Genomic DNA, 25,348 nt, shown 5'->3' with positions numbered 1-25,348 from the left:
CTAACCTTCTGCTTTTGCTTCCCACTCTCACCCTTTAGCCATGATACTATTTAACATGCCTTTTGGGTCCTTGCTACTTTATCTGTGGTCCACAGATCAATAGCATTCGTATCCCCTGGGAACTTTTAGAAATATAGGACCTGAGCTCCCATTGAAGAGCTAATATATCAGAACTTACATTTTAATTTAACAAGATCTCTGGGCTATTTTACTCACATTAAAGTTTGAGAAACATGGAACCAGGTTCAGTAAATACCCTAGAATGTTATTTAAATCAAGAAGAAGTCAACTTTAGCATAATGTCATTCTTATAATAATAAACCCAATAAACAATCTGAACCAATATAAAGATTAAAAATAACTAGATTGGTAGTACATTTATGTAATCAAGAACTTACTTGCTAGTGAGCATTCAAACTATTAAGATTAATGTAACAAGCAAAATATTTAAAATCTAAAACATAAAAGAGATATTGTGATGGGTATTCACAAAGTAGAAAATATTCTCAGGGTAGTAAGATTTTTTTCAATATAGCACATATCTTTAATTTTTTTAATATAGTAGGTCATTTAAAATAGGTTTTTGAATAAGCTGATTAATGTATTTTTTAACAATGGATTTCTCCCTTACATGCTTTGCAATTATTTTATATAATTCTCACTTCTACGTTTTTCAACTAATTGTGGTATATACCTGAAGTTTCACCTGGTCTTTAGAATCTACTTATCTGTTATAATACACTGAAAAGTTGGCCACATCCCCTGGTGAGGGACAAATATTCAAAAATAATGTAATTACTCTCTTTTAGCATAGCCATTAAGGACAGCTACATTGGTATAGTTGTAACGTGTAGAAATTACACAAGTAATCTGCGACTAATCCATAGATGTTAAACAAGGTACTTATTTGTTCTTTAAAATCAAAACATTATGTGAATTTCTTTGTGACATCAGGAAACATTTATAATCTTTTCAATGTTATTATTACTGGTACTTATTGTTTGTCTTATATTTTACAAGTGATATTTTTGCAAGGATAATGTTTTAAATTAGAGTTTCTAATAAGCTCCACATATAATGCTTCTTATGACATACAGTTTTTAAAAAAATGGATCTTTTTTATGATACATTCTGGCTTGCTTACCAACCCCATTCTCTGAAGCCAAGAAGTTTCTTGGACGTTCTCTTAATTCTTTCTGAATGTTTTACCAATCTGTGGCTGGAGAACAGTAAATTCATAAGCATGGGAATGAAAAGACATGATACATTGTAGGACTATTTAAAGGCTTTTATTACAGGGCACTACAGAATAGGATTTTCATTTAAGAAAAAAATTATTCTAAAGAACATATGTGTACAAACACACAAAGACATGTAATTTTTGTAAGCAGAGTAATATTAACTTAATTCTCATAAAAAGCATAACAGTATCTTTTAAAGGCTTAGCAATCCCCATTTCCATTACTTTGGTGTTATCAGTGATATGGAGTTAAGCCAGGGCTGCAGAAGTCAACAATATACATTGTCTCCCTGACTCATCCTAATTCAATTAGAGGGGGACTGTGGGGGGAATTTGGTTCCTAAGAGGAGACTATAAGAGAAAAATGAGGCTTATCCATCCTGCCCTATATTAGTAAGTCTATTTATGTGCACATTATGTAACAAATTGGACTTCTAGAAGAATATCATGTGAGTTTATTTAAAAAAAAAAGACAAAAAACATCATAAGAGTGAAGAAGAGAGGACTGAAGAAATACGGAATGAAAGTTCCCAAAAGAATGTTATTTCAGGTAACACAAAGTCCTGTTTTAGGGAACATACTATTTTGAATAAGAATGTAATGAAAGAGAATTTTTAAAACACTGTAATATGTTTATTAATTCTTAAAACTTCTCATACCTTTTTAAAAAACTGTTTCCTGAATTATTTTTGGGCAAATGCTATTGTGCTTGAAATGTGTTCTTGTCTCAACATTATCTTGTCTCTATTTTTAAGCTTAAACAGAGGTGCTTCCAAAAAATATGCAAGCTTTTCTTACGTCTTTAGACATTTATCACTTTATAAGTGTAATTTGAATAGCTAATAGTCTATATTTCAATCTAACAGTTCTTACCTTGCAGATTACAGAAATAAATGTCATAAAGACCCAAGAAATAAAAAGATTTTCACATATTTCACTGGAAATTACATTACTTTAAAGTAATCAACTTATTTAAGATTAAACATGATGTACATTTATTCTGTTTACTATCTTAAAGCTTTCTTCTATGTTTTCCTACATGATTGCGTGAGCCCTACATGTGATGTGGAAAAAATCTTTTACGAAAGCTATGCCTATAAAGAATCTGAAATTTTAAAGAAGTAATAACAAAACTTGAGAATTCAATATTTTCTTTATTTAAATAGTAATCATGATAAAATAGTGGCACTGGAAAATGTCAGTTTATATTGTGATAACTGTTAGAGCTACAAACCTGACATTTATAATCCTTGTCAGTCATAAAAATATGGCAAATTGGGATAAATTTAGTTCAGTCATTCAAAAAGAATGAAGGTTGTCACCTGCTTTCCTTTGTGATTTGATTATCTTGGTCTAGGTTTTTCTAGAAAAGAAAAGATAAAAAGATTTTTAAAAAGGTATTCAAAATGAAAGAGCTAATAATAAATAGTGAAGCAACAGAATTATTCAAGGAGCTTACTATACTTTGCAGTTTGCATAGCCTTAAAAGGTGTTAATTTTCTTTTTGCGGTGTTAAAATTCTGCATTGTCATTTTCTAAACAGTGATAATATAAATAACCCTGAGCATTTTTAGCACAATTTTCCCCAGAAGTACTGTAGAATAGTCTAGTCTTTTTTGTGAAATGGGGACAATAATGCCTGCTGTGACATAAGAGCCCCTGTGATTGATTGATTAATGTCCCTTAGACACAATAAGACACCTGGATTAAAGGAGCCTTAGAAGTACAGGCCACAAAAGTATTTTTTATATTATGTTTAACTATGATTGGAATATAGAACTAGTATATTAGAGTTAAAAATACTAGTCTTGAAGTCCTTGTGGAGGTCATTTGATCATTCTGAATATTACAGTCTGTCTTTTCTCTAAATGTAACTTACAGAAACAGCCTTTGCAATCTCCATGTGAAATGTAATTTTAAAATGCTGAGTGGTAACTAGAAAATCCTAGATGAAAATCCAATTAACAAACTGAGCTGCTTGATAATTTAGGTTATTAAATGCCATTACATGGAAATCATTGTTTAAATATATAAATAGAACAATATTAAACTTGTGGAACACAAAATAATTTTATTAACTCCACATCTGTTTGTGTTTAAATCTGCAAAAGCATTTGAGTCTTCAGTTAGCTGGCTGAAGGTGACTTAGCTTCACAAGTATCCCATGACCTATATAACCAGCAGAAAACACTAAAGCAATTTTACTATAGCTCAAATGGCGTAATTCCCATTAGTATCCTGATGCTACTAATCAGGTACAACACAGGTGAAAACATCATTAATTCCTTGAAGTAGAAAATACGCTTTGACAAAGATGAATAAGGGTTAACTAAAGAGAGCTAATTAAAAGTCTAATATATATACTGGAAGATCGATATTGGAAATCTAACATTTTATTAAATTCACTAAGGAAAAACAATGATAAAACACAGCATAAAAACAAATAGGTGTTCCCTTAAAAAAACTGAAATTAAGAATATTTCCCTGATTCATAATTACACAGACCTAACTTAAAAAATTAATATTGGAGAGGTGGATTATGAACAGCTCTCATTATGAAAATGATTTATATAGTGTTTTGGGAAGAAACCTTAAGTTGTGATAACACAGGATTAGGAATATGACCCTTTATATTTAATTTTCCTCTAGGAATATTAATAAGATCTCTAATAATAGTTCTCATTTTAGAGTTTAGAAGTCAGATTATTATAAGGCAAACCAGCCTCAACTATTCTAGATTTAAGAGGTAAAACTGAGACCATTAAGGAATCTCATTTAGATAATGCCAAATAAACACCTAAAGGATATAATGCCCTGAGTCCATAGCTCCATTTGTCTCTTAAACTCCATCTTCTTTGAAAAGAATCTAGACATATTTCATTCTGGGGCTTTGACCTATGGTTTTCTTTAACTGAAGTCTCATAGTCATTAATTGAATCATGTGATGATTTTTTTTTTCTCTTCTCTAACCTTCATCTTGTGTTCAAACTTTCATTTATGAGCACGAGGTAATAATGCGTTCTGCCAACACGTGAAGCTATCCTTAGCAAAGAGAAACAATTCTGTTTAATAATGATGTTAAATAATTATTGCTAAGCTATGTGTTGCGACTACAACATGACTTTGAAATGACTATGGTATGATTAGAATAAGAATATGATATAACTGTGGTGCTTATGAAATGAAATGGAAAGTGGCTGTGCTGCTATGTTTATTGTAAATGTATCACAATGATGGTTCATTTATTTTTTTTTGATGGTTTATTTATTTAAAAACAGTGCAGTGCATAAAATAGGTGACAGTTGGAACAATACTAGCTTTAATTGTAGATTTTGTGAATGGTAAAATGATCGTTTACTGTGGTAAGATAAAAGAATCATCCTTCAATTCACCGACATTATTCTGTGAGGCAATATTTTTCTTTTGACTTTGGGATACTTGTAAGTCCTTTCTATTCTTGAATTTTATATATTCTAATCATACAAAATATTACTATAATAAAAGTTGCTTTGCTATTTAAAAAATATCAGTCTATTATCTGCAAGGAAAGTATTTTATATTTTACATATAAGGGATTAATGGATTTTACAGTGGGCTTTTAGACACTGCAGTTGAACTGTGAATATTAACTCAAAGAAAAGTTTGAATTAAAAAGAGCTTACAATTTCATGTTGGAAAATTGTGATGTCAAATTAGTTGGTTAAATCATGTCATTATTTATTCAATATATGGTTTAGTAGGCTTGATTCGTTTTTTTTTTTTAATTTTAATTTAAACGTCTAAAAACAAATGTTATTTAAAAAAGAAAAAAGAAGATTGTACTCAAAAACAAGAGGTAATCTCCAACACGCCCTCATAGTGCTTAAGTATGTCAAGAGCCTTTAATGCCTAGGCAGCCCATTATAGAATGGGGAACACACAGGTTTAAAATAAATGCCCTTTATTCTTCCTGCAAGTTAGACCAAGTTATTCAATCATGTACTAAGTAAGACCTTCTCAGACAACCTTTATAGGTCATTCAGAAAATAAATTTTTGTTCCAAGTGAACTGTTTCTATGTTAATGCTTCAAACTTTACTCAGGTATCAGGTGTTGTTAAGTAGAAGCCATTACACAAACCTTTGTGGTTTACTGACTTTAAAAGATCAATCAAATATATTACTAGATAGTGCTTTGGGGGTCAGTATTTGAGAAATAAAGCTGTATTTATTCGGGAGTCATTCCATCCAGTTCCTGTATGAAAATGAGAAACTTGTGAGGATCTAGTACAGAGCTGGAGTCAGAGAAATGAAATGCACGAGAAAAGACAAGGATCACAGGAAAGAAAGTTGGAATCAGCAGAAAGTGCCTAGGGGAAAGGAAGTGTTCCACAGCTTGGGAAACAGCTGCCTGGGACTCCTTCCAGCCCCTCGGAAGCAAAGTTTGCAGTGAGGTGGGATGGAAGCGGGTTTTGCAGCAGCCGCCGAGTCCGGGCGAGCTCAGGTTCTCAGGTTTCCAGGCGCGGCTGGAGCAGAAGTGCAGGGATCGCCACGATCCACTGCCGCGGCCGGTCCCGCTCCGCTACAGGAGACTTCGGATGCGCAGCCGACTGGCCCGGGCTGACCGAGGGGACCCCAGACGCTGCCACTTTCTCTTTCCAAGGCAGTTTCCGTGGCTCTGCATGTAGGAAGTGCTCCGATTAATTTTCTTTCCGGTCTCCGCAGAGATTCCAAATTCTGCGGTCCCCATCTTTCGCTGTACTCCCTCTCCGCTCTTCTTTCCAATGTCCCTGCCAGCAAAAGCCTCTATTTGCAGCACCGGGCATGTTGTCCGTTTAACGCGCTCCGGGGATCTGTTGGCTCGTGCTCCCAACCCAGGGGTGGCTATACGTCTCGCGCCTCTGATCCTGGGTAGACTCCTCCATCTGTGCATTTTGGCCCCTTCACTTAGCAAAGAGATGTGCGAAGTGTGCGCCTAGAGACGAGCCGCCTCGGTGACCCCTATCCGCCCGCAGCGGTGGCCCCGGTTCCCCGGATCCGCGCCCGCGCCCTGCGGGGCTTCCGCACCGCCCTTGCCCGCCGGACCGCCCGGGCTCGGAGGTTCGCTCCCTGTCAGGGCTTGCGAGCGCCGCTTCCGCGCGGGCCTAGGGAGCGCCGGCGAGTCCCTCCCGATGCCTGACCCTGCTGAGCATGCTCAGTGCACCTCATGGAACCCGGCTCTCCTGAGGCCAGGATCAGATTTCCGGGTTTTCGCTGCTGCCGAGGGGGCGCGGAGGAGGGGAGGCTGGGAGACAGTCAGCGCCTTGTTCCGCGCCCCCTCCCTCGCGCCTGGCTGCGGCCGCCCGCACCGCAAGATGCAGGCCAATCAGAGCCCGGGGGCGGGGCCTGGGCAGTCACGCCCTCCCTCTGGGCTTATTGAGAGTTATATCAAGAAATTCAGTTCAGAGAGAGGAGAGGAGAGGGAGGAGAGAGGGGCCGAGGAGAAGGGAGAGAGGGAGAGCACGCGAGACGGAAAGGAGCGCCTCAGAGTTTCTGAAGCACGCAAGAGATAACCAATTAGGAATTTTTCGGGCAACTGTCACCCGGATAGCCGTCAGAGAATCACCATCACCGCAACTCTGACGTTTCCTACCAGAAGTTAGAGACTTAAGCAGTATTGGCATCGGATGGAAATGGTATGCATGATGCTGTGGAAAATATCCCTGAGCTGAAGAAGTGCAACTGGATGTTGTGTGTGTGCTAAATACCCAGAAGAACCCAGACCCAGGGGGTAAGAGAGACGAAATGTGGAGAGAATGACTAACGACAAATCCGTGTATTTGTTCTCTGGAGTTGCTAATTTGCCAGCCCGAAGCAACACATTTTACAAGGAGGAAACGTTTTGCTGCTTCTGATTTCTCCCCAAACTGGTGCTACCAGATGCATGGCTTTCTGTGTGTTGGAACAAATCATTCCTAACTGCAGCATACTGGGAAAGGGGAAAGGTTGAGGCAACTAACGTAAGTGTAAAGTTTCGCATGCACAATTGTAAATTCTGTGTTTAGATGTGTCCTCAGTGTAGACGAAAGATGCTTGTAATTGGGTAGACGGTTGGGGCAGAGCTCACCTACTCGGCTGTATCTGCATCCCTACCTGCATCACTCTGCCGGAACTAATCGCGGGCATCAGCTACTGTGCAGCCTAATGCAGATAAGATTAGAGCCTGAGAACTGACCAGTCCTACTCAAGTAGGTAGCTGCCTGGAGCCTTGCACCCATTTAAATTGCAGTTACGGGAGCATCTAAGCAGAAGCCTTTTCACCTGCATGATTGGGTTGCAGTATTTATGTGTGGCAAATGTTACTAATATTCTAACCAGAGATCAGGATTAAGAAATTGCATTTTTTTCTCTTTTATGTTCAGTAGAAAATATTGTGATGTTACATGGGAATGTTAGCTGCGTTTCACTTATATCTCGGCACTCTCTTCCACCTCTAGGAAAAGGAATCCTATATTATTATACATTTTTAAAAGTTTTAATGTGTTTATGAATCCTAATGAGGATAATTTGTCAATATGGAGAAAGGAGAGCAAGCTGTGGGCAAGGAATCTGAAGTCTTGGTGTTGTGCTTTTAGGCAATGAGGATGTGTAGTGGCTGGTGACTACTGCTTCTGATGCTGCAGCAGCATGTCCGGATGCTTGTTTCCCAGTAAGATTGTATTAGAAGGCAGTTGAAAAACTGGGAGGAAAGAAAAAGATAGCCGTTTTAGAAAAAATAGGTGACTTAGTGGGGCAGAGAAGAAAACACATTTGACATGTGACAAAGCAATTAGCAGGAACCATAGCTAAATACTTAGGGTTTTTCACTTGCACCTAAATAGACTGAGGGAAGTGGGTTAGAGGCTAGGAGGAGGGTGAGACAGGGGGAGGGGAAGAGGAGAACAAGAATGCATTTTTGAATTAAACAGTATTCTGAAAAACAGCGTGCGTGAATATAGGTAAAAATAGCAGCTGTCCTTAATTCAAAAGTAGAAAATTTTATTTTCTCCCGGCAAATGCAACAAGCAGGAGATATTTAGTGTTTTTCTCCACAGAGTAAACTTGCAAACAGTGGCAGAGCAAACTGCCATGTTTACTAATGTTCAGGGGAAAATGTGTGGTGATATTTTGTGACGGTGTGTTTTTATTTACTGAAGAATAATATTGTCTATACGATTGTGTTGACAGTGGCTGTCTCCAAATAAGTGATGAAATATAATGCATCCTCCAGTCCATGCACGCTTCCTCTTGCAATTTGTGCATCATTCCTCAGTGGAAACCTTTAAACCCTAAAATCCAGGAAAAGAAAATAAATACATTATCATGGACCTGAGGGATTTTTACCTGTTGGCTGCTCTGATTGCCTGTTTAAGACTGGATTCCGCAATAGCTCAAGAACTTATTTACACTATTAGAGAGGAATTGCCTGAAAATGTGCCCATAGGAAACATACCAAAGGATCTGAACATTTCTCACATCAATGCTGCCACAGGGACCAGCGCCAGCCTTGTCTACAGACTGGTTTCTAAAGCTGGGGATGCCCCTTTGGTGAAAGTATCCAGCAGCACTGGGGAAATTTTCACAACCTCCAACAGAATAGACAGAGAAAAACTCTGTGCTGGCGCCTCATATGCTGAGGAGAATGAGTGTTTCTTTGAACTTGAGGTGGTGATCCTCCCCAATGATTTCTTCAGGCTGATTAAAATAAAAATAATTGTCAAGGATACCAATGATAATGCCCCCATGTTTCCATCTCCTGTCATCAATATTTCCATTCCAGAAAACACTTTGATCAACAGCCGCTTTCCAATTCCATCAGCAACAGATCCTGACACAGGCTTCAATGGTGTACAGCATTATGAATTGTTAAATGGGCAGAGTGTTTTTGGACTGGATATCGTGGAAACTCCGGAGGGAGAGAAGTGGCCACAATTGATTGTTCAGCAAAACTTGGATAGAGAACAGAAAGATACCTATGTGATGAAAATCAAAGTAGAGGATGGAGGCACTCCACAGAAATCCAGTACGGCCATACTGCAGGTCACAGTAAGTGATGTAAATGACAACAGGCCGGTGTTTAAAGAGGGTCAAGTGGAGGTGCATATTCCAGAGAATGCTCCCGTAGGTACCTCTGTAATTCAGCTCCATGCCACTGATGCAGATATAGGCAGTAATGCTGAAATCCGATACATTTTTGGTGCCCAGGTCGCCCCTGCAACCAAAAGACTCTTTGCTTTAAATAATACTACTGGGCTGATTACAGTTCAGAGGTCCTTAGATAGAGAGGAGACAGCCATTCACAAAGTGACAGTGCTGGCTAGTGACGGCAGCTCCACTCCTGCTCGAGCAACGGTTACCATCAATGTCACCGATGTAAATGATAACCCTCCTAATATAGACCTCAGGTACATTATAAGTCCCATCAATGGCACCGTGTATTTATCTGAGAAAGATCCTGTCAATACAAAGATTGCCCTAATTACAGTTTCAGATAAGGACACAGATGTGAATGGCAAAGTGATCTGTTTTATTGAAAGAGAGGTCCCATTTCATTTGAAGGCAGTATATGACAACCAATATTTGTTAGAGACCTCTTCTTTGTTGGACTATGAGGGCACCAAAGAATTCAGCTTTAAAATTGTTGCCTCTGATTCTGGGAAGCCCAGTTTAAATCAGACTGCCCTGGTAAGGGTTAAGCTTGAGGATGAAAATGACAACCCACCAATTTTCAACCAGCCTGTAATTGAGCTGTCAGTTTCTGAAAACAACCGACGTGGGTTATACTTAACAACTATTAGTGCCACAGATGAAGACAGTGGGAAAAATGCAGACATTGTTTATCAGCTTGGACCGAATGCCTCCTTCTTTGATCTGGACCGAAAAACAGGAGTTTTGACAGCCTCCAGAGTCTTTGACAGAGAAGAACAAGAACGATTCATTTTTACAGTAACTGCCAGGGACAATGGGACCCCTCCCCTCCAAAGCCAAGCGGCTGTGATAGTTACTGTTCTGGATGAGAATGACAATAGCCCCAAGTTTACTCATAATCATTTTCAATTTTTTGTGTCTGAGAATCTGCCAAAGTATAGTACTGTGGGGGTAATCACAGTGACAGATGCAGATGCTGGAGAGAATAAAGCTGTGACTCTTTCCATTCTAAATGACAACGATAATTTTGTGTTGGATCCCTATTCTGGAGTCATAAAGTCAAATGTCTCATTTGATAGAGAGCAGCAGAGTTCCTACACTTTTGATGTCAAAGCCACTGATGGAGGACAACCACCTCGTTCCTCTACTGCAAAAGTAACTATCAACGTCATGGATGTCAATGACAACAGCCCAGTTGTCATTTCTCCACCGTCTAATACTTCCTTTAAGTTGGTGCCCCTCTCAGCCATTCCTGGTTCCGTGGTAGCAGAAGTTTTTGCAGTGGATGTTGACACTGGAATGAACGCTGAACTGAAGTATACTATAGTGAGTGGAAACAATAAAGGCTTATTTCGGATTGATCCAGTAACAGGTAACATTACTCTGGAAGAAAAACCAGCACCTACTGATGTGGGATTGCATCGTTTGGTGGTCAACATAAGTGACCTGGGGTACCCTAAGTCTTTGCACACGCTTGTGCTTGTATTCCTTTACGTTAACGACACTGCTGGAAATGCCTCCTATATCTATGACTTGATCCGCAGGACTATGGAGACCCCGTTGGACAGGAACATAGGGGATAGTAGCCAACCCTATCAAAATGAGGACTATCTAACCATCATGATTGCCATCATCGCCGGTGCCATGGTGGTCATCGTTGTGATCTTCGTCACCGTTCTGGTGCGCTGTCGCCATGCATCAAGGTTCAAAGCAGCTCAGAGGAGCAAGCAAGGTGCCGAATGGATGTCCCCAAACCAGGAGAACAAACAAAACAAGAAAAAGAAAAGAAAGAAAAGGAAGTCTCCCAAAAGCTCTCTTTTGAACTTTGTTACTATCGAAGAGTCCAAACCCGATGATGCAGTTCATGAACCTATCAATGGGACAATAAGCCTGCCGGCTGAACTGGAGGAGCAAAGTATAGGAAGATTTGACTGGGGCCCGGCACCTCCAACAACGTTCAAGCCTAACAGTCCTGACCTGGCCAAGCACTACAAATCTGCTTCTCCACAGCCTGCTTTTCATCTCAAACCAGACACTCCAGTTTCCGTGAAAAAGCACCATGTGATTCAGGAACTCCCTTTGGACAACACCTTTGTCGGGGGTTGTGACACCCTTTCTAAACGCTCTTCCACTAGTTCAGATCACTTCAGTGCCTCAGAGTGCAGTTCCCAAGGAGGCTTCAAGACAAAGGGCCCCTTACACACCAGACAGGTAAACGAGCACTTTTACTGGTCTATAAGTACTGCATACAAGTGCCCAGTCAACCAGTATTAACGTGCCAGTATGTCTATTGTTTTGGTCTAACTTTAGCTTAGTTAGAAAGAGGTAAAAAAAAACTTGACCCCTTTTCTATTCCTCTGGGGCTCAGTCAAGAATTTTTAGAACAGCTTTGAAATTTCTGAGTTCCGAGAATATTTTCACCTCTCAGTTTCCTTCAAATGGCAAAAGTTGAAAAGAGAAAATTATTCCAAAATGTCCCAAGATAATGTTTGCTGAAGAAGAAAAAACCTGTCCTGATATGCCAAATTCTGCTCCTGGGGGTTTCCAAATTGACTGCTTCAAGATTTTCACCTTACCTTTTGTTCTAAAAAGTCACCTTCAAATCTCAAGTTTTCAATGACTTTTGAAGGTGTGACTGCAATTATGTTGGAGCTGTGGTTGCTAAAGGGGTTAATTTTTTTTTAGTCTCTAAATAGGATAGTATAATATTAAATGTACATCAGCTGTGAAGCACATGATCGTTGATAGATTGCAACTAAGCCATATAGAAAGTCTTCTCTTTGATTTCAAATTATTTTATTGTAATATATTAAATTCGGTACTTAATAGAAAGATTTTTGTGTCCACAGTGGCCAAATACTCTTTCAAAAAAAAAATGCTTGCTGCCTAATATAACTGATTTAAAAAGAAAAGAATGAATCCATTGTAAATATTCTCTCATCTTAGTAATGCATAAGTGATCTGTCATAACTCATTTTAAACTGTGAAATATGCCATATGAAGAGGGATTAAGAGGCTGAGAAACTCATATTTCAACCAAATCCAGAATTAGTTTTTCTTAGGTCTAATAATTCCTTGTTAATAAAGATTTAAATGCAGCGCTGTCTAATTTATTTCACTGGTGCTTGTCTGTTGCCACAAAGTTTGAATATCGATAATAGCCTGTAGATGGCACTAGGGTATCATGTCGCTTGTGCTGGCCAGGTGCCAATCCCGCAGTAGCGAGGAGAAGGGGGAGGGAAGGATCAAGCTGGTAGTACAGCCAAAGATACCTTTTATTTAATGATAGTTGCTCTGGAGCAACTAGCATTTAAGTTCATTCGCTTGCTCTTTTGTGATTAGCTCTCAGCACACCAACTTTCTAGGATTTCATAATGCTAGTTCTGTCTTTGTTGATATGGAGTTCACCTATGGTGACGGCCCATCTGTACTTGTTTATAAATAAGGAACACATAGATTTTAGAAAATCAAGTAAAGCAAAATTAATTTGCAGAACAGTATCGACAATGATCATTGATTAGTCTTTGGAGAATCAAGAGTTTTCATTTTCTGAGGGTGGGGTGAAGTAGGATGTTTTATTGAAACAGTTGGTAAAACTGTCATTTATTGCTCTGGAATGACTTAAGGCTTCATGGTAATAAAATATTTATAAGAGTAATTTTGACAATGAGTCACACAGATACTCCCAGAACATCAAGTATAATACATATTACCATACAACTAAAATCTCCATTCTTAAAGTAAAATATTAAACAGTAGAGCGTTTTAAAAGTACAAATATTTAGAGCTTAAATACACAGGAAGAAAGGACTTTAATCAGTATAGAATTTTAAAGGAGACTATGAGATTATTACATATAAGTCAAAGTTGGAACGACTTAATTTTTGTGTTAACTTTGTTAGCATTTGAAAAGAGGTTGATGTTTTAAAATTTTAAAAATGTTCAGGCTTAGTAAAGGTTTTTAAAAGTTAAATAGTTAACTATGATAAGAAAAGTAATTTAGGAAACTAAATGAATTTGATTAAAAAGTTGCTCTTTTAATGAAGAGAAAGAAAAAATTTTTAATTATTTACTTCTGTTGTGAAGGTTACTCACAATACACATGGTATTTTATGATATGCATGATTATGTTGAGAAACTAATATGACTTAAAATTTTTCATGTAAAATCTGACATTTTCTTTCCAAAGAAATGTGCTGATATACTGCCAGCGTCATCTTTTTTTCTGTCTATGCGTGGTGATAGTAGCATTGATGTATAGAATCACTTTTTCTGACCTCCCCAAAAGTTGAACCTATATATAGTGTAGTGACATAAATGTTAAGTGCATTTCAGCAAAGTATGCAAAAGATCTTTTGTTGAGGCTTAGTCATAAAATTCTTTGTTTGTATGATGTAATCTTTCAAATAGGATACTGAGTAATTCTCTAACTGGAACTAAAGTGCATTTTAGAAATTCCTTGTGACCATGTGTCACTTTGCAGTTCTCCTATGGGTATTCCAATGTTCATATGGAACTAGGTACTTCACTATTACGATAAAGAGCTATTAAAATGGCTTTGCTTACACCTTTTAAAAGTTTTCATGCTGAAAAAGAAATAGTGTGATGTTGGAGAAAAGAGATAGAAGCCAGTGGAGAAGTGGTAGTGATATACAAAGTAATATGTACATTTTTGTGTGTAAAAGAAGCATATTTCCTATGAATGAACATCAAATATATACTACCCTTTAAAAATTTGTTTTCACTGAACTGTGTAATTGCTATCTGCAGATGTTCTAGTTAAGCTAAAAAGTAAAAACTTTTTTAACTAGTGGCTTTTATATAAAATGTGCTCCTGAAGCTACACAATTTTGAAAGAGTAACATTTCTTACTACAAAAACGTTCAAATGAATTTATTTAAAAAAATACAATCTGTTGAAGATTTTAGTTGTGTGAGGACTATTGCTCACACCATCTTTTCATTTTATGCTATTAATTGATATGTGGGTAAAATGCAAGATTCTTGGTTAAAAGGTTACCAAACTTAAATTTCACTCATTTATACTGTGTGTATAATGAAAACATAACGTCTGATGTTTTCATCATGAATTTGTTTGTGGTACATCAATTCGTATATCGTCCGATGTTTTTCCCCTTGCTGTTTTCCCTTGTGTTAACCTGCAAAGAATGTAGGAAACACTGTAAATCATATTCCTCATTCACTCTATTTTATAAAGCTTTCATGTGTCACTAAATTTTTCACAGATTATTTCTTACAAATTTTTGGAAGTGCCATTAGCCTTTATAGGTTAAGAATTTACCTTTTTTTTTTTTGGCAAAAGATCATGCCTTGGTATTTATTTGTAAAAAAACAACAACAAAGTTCACCGCCAAAAGGTTAAGAGGATGAAAACGACAACATTATCCATTCCAATAAGGGTTTCAATGATAAAATTCATTGGTATATTTGCCTAAAAGAAAAACAGTTTTGTTGACAGATATTGTTTTAAAATATGATACTGATTCTCCCTGTGGAATGTCTGGGATCATTTGGAGCACTACTTAAAACATGGATTGTTGGGTTCTACCCCAGAGGCTCTGATTTCGTACCACTGGGGTCAGGACTGAAAATATACATTGCTAACAAGTTCCTAGGTGATACTGATGCTGCTAGTCCAGGGCCAACACTTTGAGAACCACTACCTTAGCATATTGAAACAGGGAGTGTCAATCTCTTTCCCTCTCATATTATCATATCCAGAGAACCTGTTTTTGCACAGCCCAACTCTCAGCCCACTTATTGACAGCTGTTTTATTGTAGCTGGAGGCTTTACAGTAAGCTGTTTATTGCTGTTTCCCAACCCAGTTGACAGCATTTGGGGAATTAATTTTCTTGGCCCCTGTGTGCTTTTCGGGGGGTGGGAAGAGGGAAGATAAATGAAAATGTTAAAGTAAAAGAAATAGTCACCCATTTACATTTGACAACTTCTTCAAGTAGTAAAACAGTCTGTAAGAGTTGCACTAGACTTTGGTTCTGGGTAAACAGTCATTTAATTTTGTAAAGGAAACACTCATTTTAGAGCTTTAAACATCCCGACTTTTCACAATCTAGAGTATTTGCTCATATATATTTGTCTATATATTGAGGAATGTATACACTGAAAATGTGTATGCATGCTGTACTTAAGTGTATACGTGTATTTTTACAGTGTAAAGGGGATTTCTTCTATTCCAAACCATTTAGAGATACTATATTACATTTATGATTACTTTTCATTTTTGAATAATCTACTACAACCACTACTGAAATGTTATTATATTGTGTAAAATGCAGAAGGCAGTCATAGAATTGATATATAGAACAGCTAGGAAAAAAATGCAATTGAAAGTGAAGGGAGCAAATGTTAACTAATGTGAAGCTAGCCAAAATCTTTAAGATATTTTCCATTATTAAATTTTGGAATATATATATATATAGTGACACTTGAACACGGGTGACAATTGATCCCCCAAATGCAAATCATTTTTAAAATGTTATCAGTTGTGATTTTTATTTCTATGGTTCTTTAGCTAAGTGCCCTACGGTCATGAAGTCAGTTTTCATATGTATGAGGTAGAAGATACCCAGAGCCCTTGGATATTAACACGGGATTTTGAAATTAGGATAGGCCATCCATTCAAACTGGCTGTCTTTCCAGTTGGGTTTGTAAGACGAATATTTGACTATTTTTCTTTCCATCTTGATATTCCTAAGCTATAAAATTCGAGATGCATTTTGGCCTTCCATTGCTAATGACCTTAAGCAAAATCTTATTATTAATTTTTTGTTGCCATTAATTGTAGATATAGAAACAAGGAACATTAATATTCTCCTTAGTTTCAGATCAGTCATCCTTATGGTGAGACAGGACAGGCTTTGGTATCATTGAAATTACTTTGAAAATATTGTACTTATAATAACATGTTACATTCTTATGGTGTAAACATATTCTTATTATTTAAATAATTGCAAGCTATCATTTATCTTCTTATGATTTCATACATTAAATGAAAATATGTGAAATAGTAAAATAGAGGGAATTTAGACTTACAGAAAAGCCTCAAATCTAAAATCAAATTTTCTCATAATTAACTATGATTTATATTGAACCTTGAGGTTTCATTTTCATATTGATGTATGTAAAATATCTATAAATTATACTTATATTATTAGATATGGCATTGTAATGCATCCTTTTTCATATTACATAATTTTACACTACAGTACTGAGGTATGAAAATGACACCTTTAAATCATTTTGTTTTCTGTAATCTTATTTCCACAACAATTTTTGTTGTGTGTTTAGATTGTTTTTATTTCTTTCTTTTTTTTTTTTTTGGTTGGGGGAATTCAGAAATCCACCAAATGCTGAAAGTTACAGTTGTAGCCTTGGTCCCACTATACCAGTCTGGGTGTTTACAGGGTTTCAGGGCCAAGTCAGATGTCTGTATTGCTCTCTTACAATACTTGTCAGTTTGACTTTGTAAAAGGTGAACTCTTAGCTTGTATATAGTTAAAAACATAACAAAACTGGAAATCCAGTGGATTGTTTACTACTTTGACTTAAAATCCTTGGTGCAAGCTTTCTTTGAATTTAGTTTGGTGTTTTCTTGGAGGTAATTCTTTATTATAACTAGAAATTACTCTCTTAATATTAGTAAATCATTTAATATCTTATATATTTCACTGAGTTGGAAAGTACAAATTAGTTAATTCAGATTTTTAAAGGTTTGGCCTTTTTCACACCAAACTTCACATTTAATATTTTTTCCATAATTTATTACATATAAGGACCCTAAAATTTATATCAGATTTGTTAAAATATGACTCTAATCACAGGCCAGGTATTAGTGAAAATTTGGAAATGCAAGTCAGGAAGAGGCATAGAAGTCAGACTCTTGCGTAAGTAATAATGCTAATGTCTTATAGCCTTTGACATAGTCAGTGACCCCCAAATCTACATTATACTACAGAATTAAAGACAAATGTAGAAATAGGATCTCTCATGTACATAAGGAGATGTACTCTGTTGTTTAAGATTTCATTGGTTGTTATTTAAGAAAACTGTCAAATCTGTCAAACATTTCATTTAGAAAGGAACACATGCTTTTTGCCTTTGTTTGATACAAACCTATTGGGCTGTCAGTCATCAGAAACATAGAACAAAAAAGATTTATTACCATGATTGACATTTTGCTTTTGATTTATATTCTTTTTTTTTGTAAGCCAAGACTCATTAAATTTTCAAATTCCTAAATAAGTCAAACAACTGTCCTTTTTTAACAGTAAAGAGTGATACAGAAATAAAGTGGAAAAACAACCCATATTTTGGTCTTTCTCATTCATATTTTTGTCGTATAGACAGTTTGTCTCTGATAGACAAGAATAGTGGCAGAATCAGTAGAATTTTCTGAGGCATAGCATATAAATATAAGAAATGCAGAACTCAAAGTCATTCATTAGGGATCTGTTTTTACATATTTATTCATTATTTAAATGGCATATGAAAATATTTTCCCTTGATCTTTTACAGTTTGATTGATTAGAGTGCCATAAGCACATATCACGTTTAAAATGATGGGCTTGAGACCACCTGTACAGCTAAGAATGGCAAAGATAGAAGCACAGTCAAGCACAGTCTTTGAGGAATATTTGATTGATTCTTTCTATCATTTTATACTAATTATTCCGGATCCTTGAGAAAATATATGAAATGAACTTATCTGTTCTTGAAAGGAGTCTGCTATGTGCAGCTTCACCACTTAGTAATTTATGTGGATTTTTAATTGTGTGGGCTGTAGGAAAGAATGGAAATGTGATCAATTTTATCATGTTTGTTAATATCTTGTATTTTAACATTTTTCTATAGTTTGTCTCTCTATCCAACCATCTCTGCATTTGAGTATTACACTGCTTTGTTAATATCCACTCTCTGGGCCTTTTTCAGCCTGTTAGCAGTTGATTAAGAAACACTCTAATCCCTTTCAGGATATTGAGGAGCTAATGGATTGCAGAGTATTTAGATCTTTAAGCTTCTATTGTAAACGGTATGAAGAATTGTCATTGAGCTGATATTTGCATATATCTCTCCCAGTGCTAGTTACTTTGCCTCCTTTTTTGTCCTCTTAATCTTCAGCTTTCATTCTGAGAATATTTATTTTAGTCGGAAATAAGCATGCCAGTGATAGAAATTTGGGATTCACCTCCAAATGAATGCCATCACAGACAGGGAAGCTCTGGCACATTTTGCATAGATCTGTATGAACACAGTGAACCCTTCATAAGCTCTTAGATTGCAGGAAATCAGTGCTGAAAATTAAGTGGGGTTTTAAAGATTTGCAAAGTAGAGAGCTTTGTATAATGCTGGTATTGCAGGTGCCTATTAAATATGAAGTAAAGGCTTTGTAATACAACTAGCTAACACATTTCCCTCCACATTAGAGTGATTTATAGCCTAGGGAATTAGTCTTGCCTATTTTTTCCAAATGCAGAAACACTGGATGTGACTGAAAGAATAAAAATCTCAAAATACATGCCTTACAATGGACTGATTTGCTGTTTGATGATTCTAATTATTCAAGATAGATGATGCAGGCTTGCTTGTACTTCCTTGTGGTATCTCTGATGCCCATGATCTGGCCTTCATTTCCCCTAAGAAGAAACTCTCAATTCTGTGTGCAGACTCTCTTCTGAACATAAATCAGATTAACACCCTAGGTGTCTATAAGACTATATAGCATTACCATAATGAAGAGGCCTGGGTACCAAGTGAATGCTTCCATCCTCATAGGAATTGCGATTGAATCATTTCTCAAACTGTATTTTTAGAATTCATCTTTGCTGCATTTGTAAATATGGTGTGTATTTGTAGCACAGCATTTTGTTCTAGACATACATGGATTTCAATATATTTACCTTCATGACAATGTTCAGTAAAATCCCTTGCAGTTCTTTAATGCTTAATGTCTTTGACTAGCCCTGTTAGATGTAAATTGGAGCAAATAGCCATGCATATTTTAAAATGATTCTATAAATCCTATATTTTCACCTATTAGAAAAAGTGTATAATCCATATGCAGCCCACAGTAGGCACAGGGGCCTGTGAGAGTCATAATAGATGACTGATTTAGAAAAGAAAACAGTTTTTGTGCAAGACAATAGCAACTGCAATTCAGTGAATTAGGTTTTTTTTTCTCATTAAACAAACCTCAATAAAGAAAAGAATGGAAACACAGAAGGACTTATGAAATGAAGCTGTATCTTTTATAGAAGGAGAATGTCTTCTGCTGACAGTAGTAGTTCTATAGTAGACATTTTCTGGAAAGAAAAATACTGGTGGTTTTTTGGATTTGGTGGATGCAACCAATCTGTGCCTCTGTGTGATAGCAGCTGCATGCTGAGGACTTTCAAATACACAGCAACATAGGATTTGGCAGGAAACTTTTTGTAGAAGGTGCAAATGACAAATGGAGACAAAATGGAGTGAGTTCTGAGTTGTGAGTTGATACCTTCCGTGTCATATATTCATGTCATTGAACCGATTTTCACATTGGATGTCTGGAATTACAATAGCCTTCCTTCTGTGTCAGCTGGGAACACACCTGGACTGGCTACTTTTCTTTGCTCCATTTCTTGTCATTCACTAGGTGGACTATATTCATGTATGTTGTTAATACATCTGATTTCTTAGTTTCTTGATGGATTTTAAAGTGATGTAAAATTATTTCTGCATAATCTTCTCCATATATATATTTCCATATATATATATGTATCTCCATATATATATATATGTTGCTTAAGACAACCATAAAGTGTGAAATAAAATCTATGATGTGTCCTTTCTTACTAGAAATAGTAAATTCATATTTATTCTGACTTATGGTCTCAGATAATATATTTTCCTTTGCTGTTTTTTGAATTGAGTTTTTCTTACTGATGCCTTTTTCCAAGTTAAGGAATAATGTTAGATTTAGCTATATAGAGTAATAATATTTCAATGCATTCTCAACCCATTCAAATTTCCAGCATAAAAGAGATGGTAGAATTTATACAAAATCATCATTTTTTGCCTCAAAACTTAAATAGGTATCAAAATTGCATTACATCATAGCAAAAATTGACACAATTTTTAGGATATTTTAGTATGACATAAACTCATTTTCATTCTTGGTCTTAAATAGCAAGATTTTCTGCCATGCAGTGGTAGCAAAATATGTTGAATTCATTGATTGATTTTTAAGCATGATAATTATTAAGTAAAAGCTTCTTGACACCTAACGTCTCTGTTTTAGACAATTAAATTCTGCTTTAGCTAAGGGTTATTGACTTCTGTATGATACTGGGAGCAACACTCCTTAGGGTTTAAACTATTCCTGCAGGACCATCTGTTATTCGCAGGGACTGTGCATCCTCTCCAGCTGATACTGTGTCAACTCAGGAGTATTTCAGGATTGTTCCTAACATGACCCTGGTTCCTGATGATCTTTTTGGTCTCAAATGGCAACTCAGTAAAACAAAATACTGGTATGCCATTACTTAAAGCATAATAATCTTAGAGAATATAAGAAAGTTCCTCAAAGTAAGAGACTGTGTCTTACTTACCTTTGTATTTCTAACACTGAACCCACAGCAGTGCTGAAAAGAGTGAACTTAGTAGGCATTCAGTAAATTTTGATGTAACCTGAAGATCAGTGATCTTGAAATTATATTTTTTTATATATAATATTTTCCACTGATTTAATCTTTACAACAATCATTCAAGAAAGACATCATTTATGTTCAAAATACATTCTTCCATCCCTTAGCGATGTCTGTGGGTCCCATTTTCTCTGTAATTTTGGACATATCATGATGTCTGCCCACCATATCATGGTTTTTCATATTAGGAAATAATGAGAAGGCAAGAGGTGAGCTAAATAAACAGGATCAGATTCCTTCACTTCCAAGCCTCTTCACCCCAACCTTTTATTTAAACCTTTCAGTACTTAGATCATGGATTTATTACTTCTAAACATAATGATCAATATACGTACTTTGATAGGTGCTTGACAGAGATACATGTTTGTAAGAAAAATACAGTATCACATTAAAGTTTTCTTAATAGACTTTTGAGCCATCCAGACAGTATGCCAGAATCAAGTATAAATTCTATAAAAAGAAGCAAAATAATAACTGAATAGTGATTAATGCAGTGTCTAGCTACTATATTAATTTTAGAAAGATAAATTTGGTGTCTAATAGAACTCATAGAATAGTTACACATTCTCAAGTCTCCAATGCACCTTTGGGATTATTTGGCCTATTTAATTCTTTTTCTGACTGAAGAAATGGAGACTAGAGAACTAATTTGATATTGGGAGTAAGAAAAACTGACTTGGTGAACTACTACGTAAAGACTGTGACACTGGGCACATCATTTGAATGCACTAGTCCTTGCTTTCCTTGTCTGCAAAATGGGTGTAATCATGCTGAATCCATATAAAGTTGTCCTGAGATTAAGTGAATATATATATATATATATCTGGCCTGCAATAGTCAGACACTCAGAAAATGTTACCTGTTTTTCTACCTCCCCTCCAAGAATACCAGCTTGCCATTGACAGAGGTTTACCCATTCATTTAGTGAATGCTTTCTTGATTTTGTTTTTGGTTGTTTTCTTGAATCTGAGTTCTATCTTTTTCACGAGTCACCTGTGTTAATCTGCTATTGTGTTAAAACACTATCTGGTTTCGGATTATTTAGGACTTTTGAAAAGTTGATCTTCATAACAGTATCTCAATATAGCATATTTGATGTTGTTTTTTATCTTAATCCCTGTTGTTTCACATTTGTATAATTGCTTCGTCTTTCATTTTGAGTATTTTACCTATTTCATTTGCATGTCATGTTTTAAAATTATTCTGTTTCTTTTAGTGTTTGTAATGAATTTACTTCCCCATAGATTACCCAGAAGCTCCACCCGTCTGGGAATTTTCACCGTATACATCACTCCTATTACAAAATCACATATAAGAGAGAATCTGTTTCACAGTCAGTACTTAACACAGCTGGAATCATTTGAAACCTGCTGGTTCTTGCTTCCAATTATTCCATAGACTGGAAAGCATCCCTGTTGAAGTAATGGCATCCGTGGTGTAATCAAACTAGCTAAAATGCCTGAAAGTATATGGATCATATTTCTGAGATTCATCGAATTCATGGTAGAAGCATAATCACCAACAGCTTTTACTATTTTTCTTAATTTAACCTATATTCATTTTATAAGTAAGTTTTTCATGTCTGAATATACAAGTTTGTAAGGTTTGAGTATGTGAGTGACATAATAACATAAACGAGACACAACAAATAAAAAATTACACACTCTGATAGTACCCCAAAAATACCTTTCGATAGTATCCTGGGGCCAAAATCATCTCCTTTTGTTGGAACAGCTGAAACCATCACGATAAAGTTACTGATTTGTATTTGGAGCAGATGTAGTGGAGATTTGTTACTAGCTCAATTAACTTTATCAACTAAATAAGAGGTAGATATAGTCAAATTTCAATTGGCTTTATTGTGATTTTGATGGAATAAATTAAATATAGAACTTCTTGTTGAACTTAACCACCCTCTCAGTGCAATATAATTGTTTTTGGATTGGTCTTTTGGTTTAGTTCTAGTTTTATATAAGAAGACGATTTCATAAGAAGGAAAGAATTTAAAACAAAACAAACTTAAAATAAAAGTACTCATTCTTTGCGCTTAGAAAGCTTAATCAGACATATAAAACCTGGAAAACTGGTGTGATTTTCTTTAGGCTTCTGCTTGTTTTATGCTAAGATGTGATATCCATTTTATAGCACTGGGATACCGAACAGGGCAGGGACATAGTGTGGATATTATCTTGAATATCAGACCTCTTAGGGTTGTTACAAGGATTGTAGCATGGCATATAGTACCTGTTTGGTAAATTCTATTTAATCCCACCACATAGGCAGACATGGATCTAATCAGGCAAAATGTTAAACACATTTTAAATGGTTAAAATCAGGCTTTAAGGATTTGGATTCATTGTTTTATTTGAAATATTTAGCATTCTCATGGTATTATGTATACATGTATACTATATGAAGCTATATATTTATTATATACAGCTAAATGTATATTCAGAAGCCTACCATTTTACGTTTTTCATATCAGTCGTTTCTTCTATTAGCTTTTTTTTTTTTTTTTTTTTTTTTTTTTTTGAGACGGAGTCTCTCTCTGTCATCCAGGCTGGAGTGCAGTGGCGCGATCTCGGCTCACTGCAAGCTCTGCCTCCCGGGTTCACGCCATTCTCCTGCCTCAGTCTCCCAAGTAGCTGGGACTACGGGCGCCCACCAACACACCTGGCTAATTTTTTATATTTTTAGTAGAGACGGGGTTTCACCGTCTTAGCCAGGATGGTCTCGATCTCCTGACCTCGTGATCTGTCCACCTCAGCCTCCCAAAGTGCTGGGATTACAGCAGTGAGCCACCGGGTCCGGCCTTCTATTAGCTTTTATAATGGAGAGGTAACTGTCCTAGAAAGTCTTTGTAAATTCCAGTTCAGATAATGAACAACTACTTATTCTATGAAGACATTTATATTTCCTGGACTGTACCTTTCACATCTTTCCCTATGTGAATGGGTTCCCTGAAGAACTTTTTCTGCCTGCTGAACACTTACTTTGAGGTAAGTCTAACAATTAGATGATATCCAAACTTATCACTAGACTACTGAACCATATTCTATTTTCCCTAATGGATACCAATGCTTATTCCAGAACTATATTCTATAGTTTTAAATTTTCATGCTTTCAAAAGTATCTGACATTTAGCTGTGAAATTTTCTGCTGCCAAAGACCTTGTCATATGATCCACGGACAGATACACAGTTAGACTTATTTAAATTTTGTATTAATTCTGTTATTCAACACACATCTAATAAATAACTGTTATGATCCAGGAACAGCATTAGACAATGGGAATTTTTTTTTAAGATAAAAAAATTGTCTTTGGTTTAAAATATTCCATTAAATTTTAAGCACAATACTTTTTTTTCCTGGGAATTTCCTTATTAAAAAAAATATGAGTTCGCTCTCAATTTTAAATAGATGTCATCATTTCCTTGAAATATATTTTTTAAAGTCTCTCTCACGTTTTTTTTTAACTACTGCTGGAGACTTGATCTTTCAATGGGGTAATAAGATTCTAAGATCTATTACTCTAATTATAAGACTGCCAGGTTTAAATTTATCCTTTGGTTAATTTGGAGGGAAACGTACTTTTTCATTCTTAAAATCACACTCCTTCTACAGGCAAAGGTGTTAATAAAATATAGTAGCAAATAAAACTTCTTTTTTTTACCACATGAGATTAGCATATTTGCTATATTAAAAATTACTTTAAAAACATGGCACACATTAATAATGTTGAATGACAACCCAAGCTAAAGTAGTGGTTCTCTGAAAATGGAATTTCACTTGTAGAGGCATCCATTTTGAAAGCGCTATTTCAAGTCATGATATTTTGAAAAAATGTTTTAGCTTCGTCCGTTGAAAGGACATGTTTAACATAGATATGGAACATAGATATTAAACTCTGACTGGAATAAGTGTTTGCTTTAATTGACTTTTGCCTCCAGATGGTTCTGATTTTAGCGAGTCCATTTTCTTATGAATATTTATCACAGTACTTCAAGGAACCAATGCAATGATATAAATGTTGAAAACAAGAGACCTTTATTATATATATATATGTTTTCCTAAATTAAGAAACATACATATCCTGAAAATTTGGTTTTCTTTCATCATAGAAGAAAACGTCATAATTGGGCTTTACTTTACAGGCAAGACAGACTATGTTTTTTTAAGTCAATTATTTCTAAAACACTAACTTACATATGGATAAATGTTTATATAGGCAGGTCATCCCCATATTTC

The 25,348-nt window shown here is 35.9% G+C and overlaps 1 protein-coding gene across 5 annotated transcripts in view; it reads left to right on the top strand.

Annotated features, from left to right (window-relative positions):
* Nucleotides 1–6,655: 6,655 nt before the first annotated feature.
* The window catches only part of PCDH9 (protocadherin 9), a 907,898-nt gene continuing 889,205 nt past the window's right edge, over nucleotides 6,656–25,348 (top strand). For 4 of the 5 annotated variants that reach the window (XM_032150999.2, XM_032150997.2, XM_032150998.2 and 1 more), the window contains exons 1-2: nucleotides 6,656–7,216; nucleotides 8,424–11,594. In XM_032150999.2, coding sequence (XP_032006890.1) covers nucleotides 8,559–11,594 — 3,036 coding nt within the window. In that variant the 5' untranslated portion in view covers nucleotides 6,656–7,216; nucleotides 8,424–8,558. Of the gene's footprint in view, nucleotides 7,217–8,423; nucleotides 11,595–22,344; nucleotides 23,604–25,348 lie in introns of those variants that run through there. The other variant, XM_058437968.1, reaches the window with a different exon arrangement.

This window comes from Hylobates moloch, unplaced genomic scaffold (genome assembly GCF_009828535.3).
Source record: "Hylobates moloch isolate HMO894 unplaced genomic scaffold, HMol_V3 SCAFFOLD_4, whole genome shotgun sequence".
NCBI classification, from domain to species: domain Eukaryota; kingdom Metazoa; phylum Chordata; class Mammalia; order Primates; family Hylobatidae; genus Hylobates; species Hylobates moloch.
The sequence above is the reverse complement of the archived record's forward strand: the minus strand, read 5'-3'. Positions and strand labels throughout refer to the sequence as shown.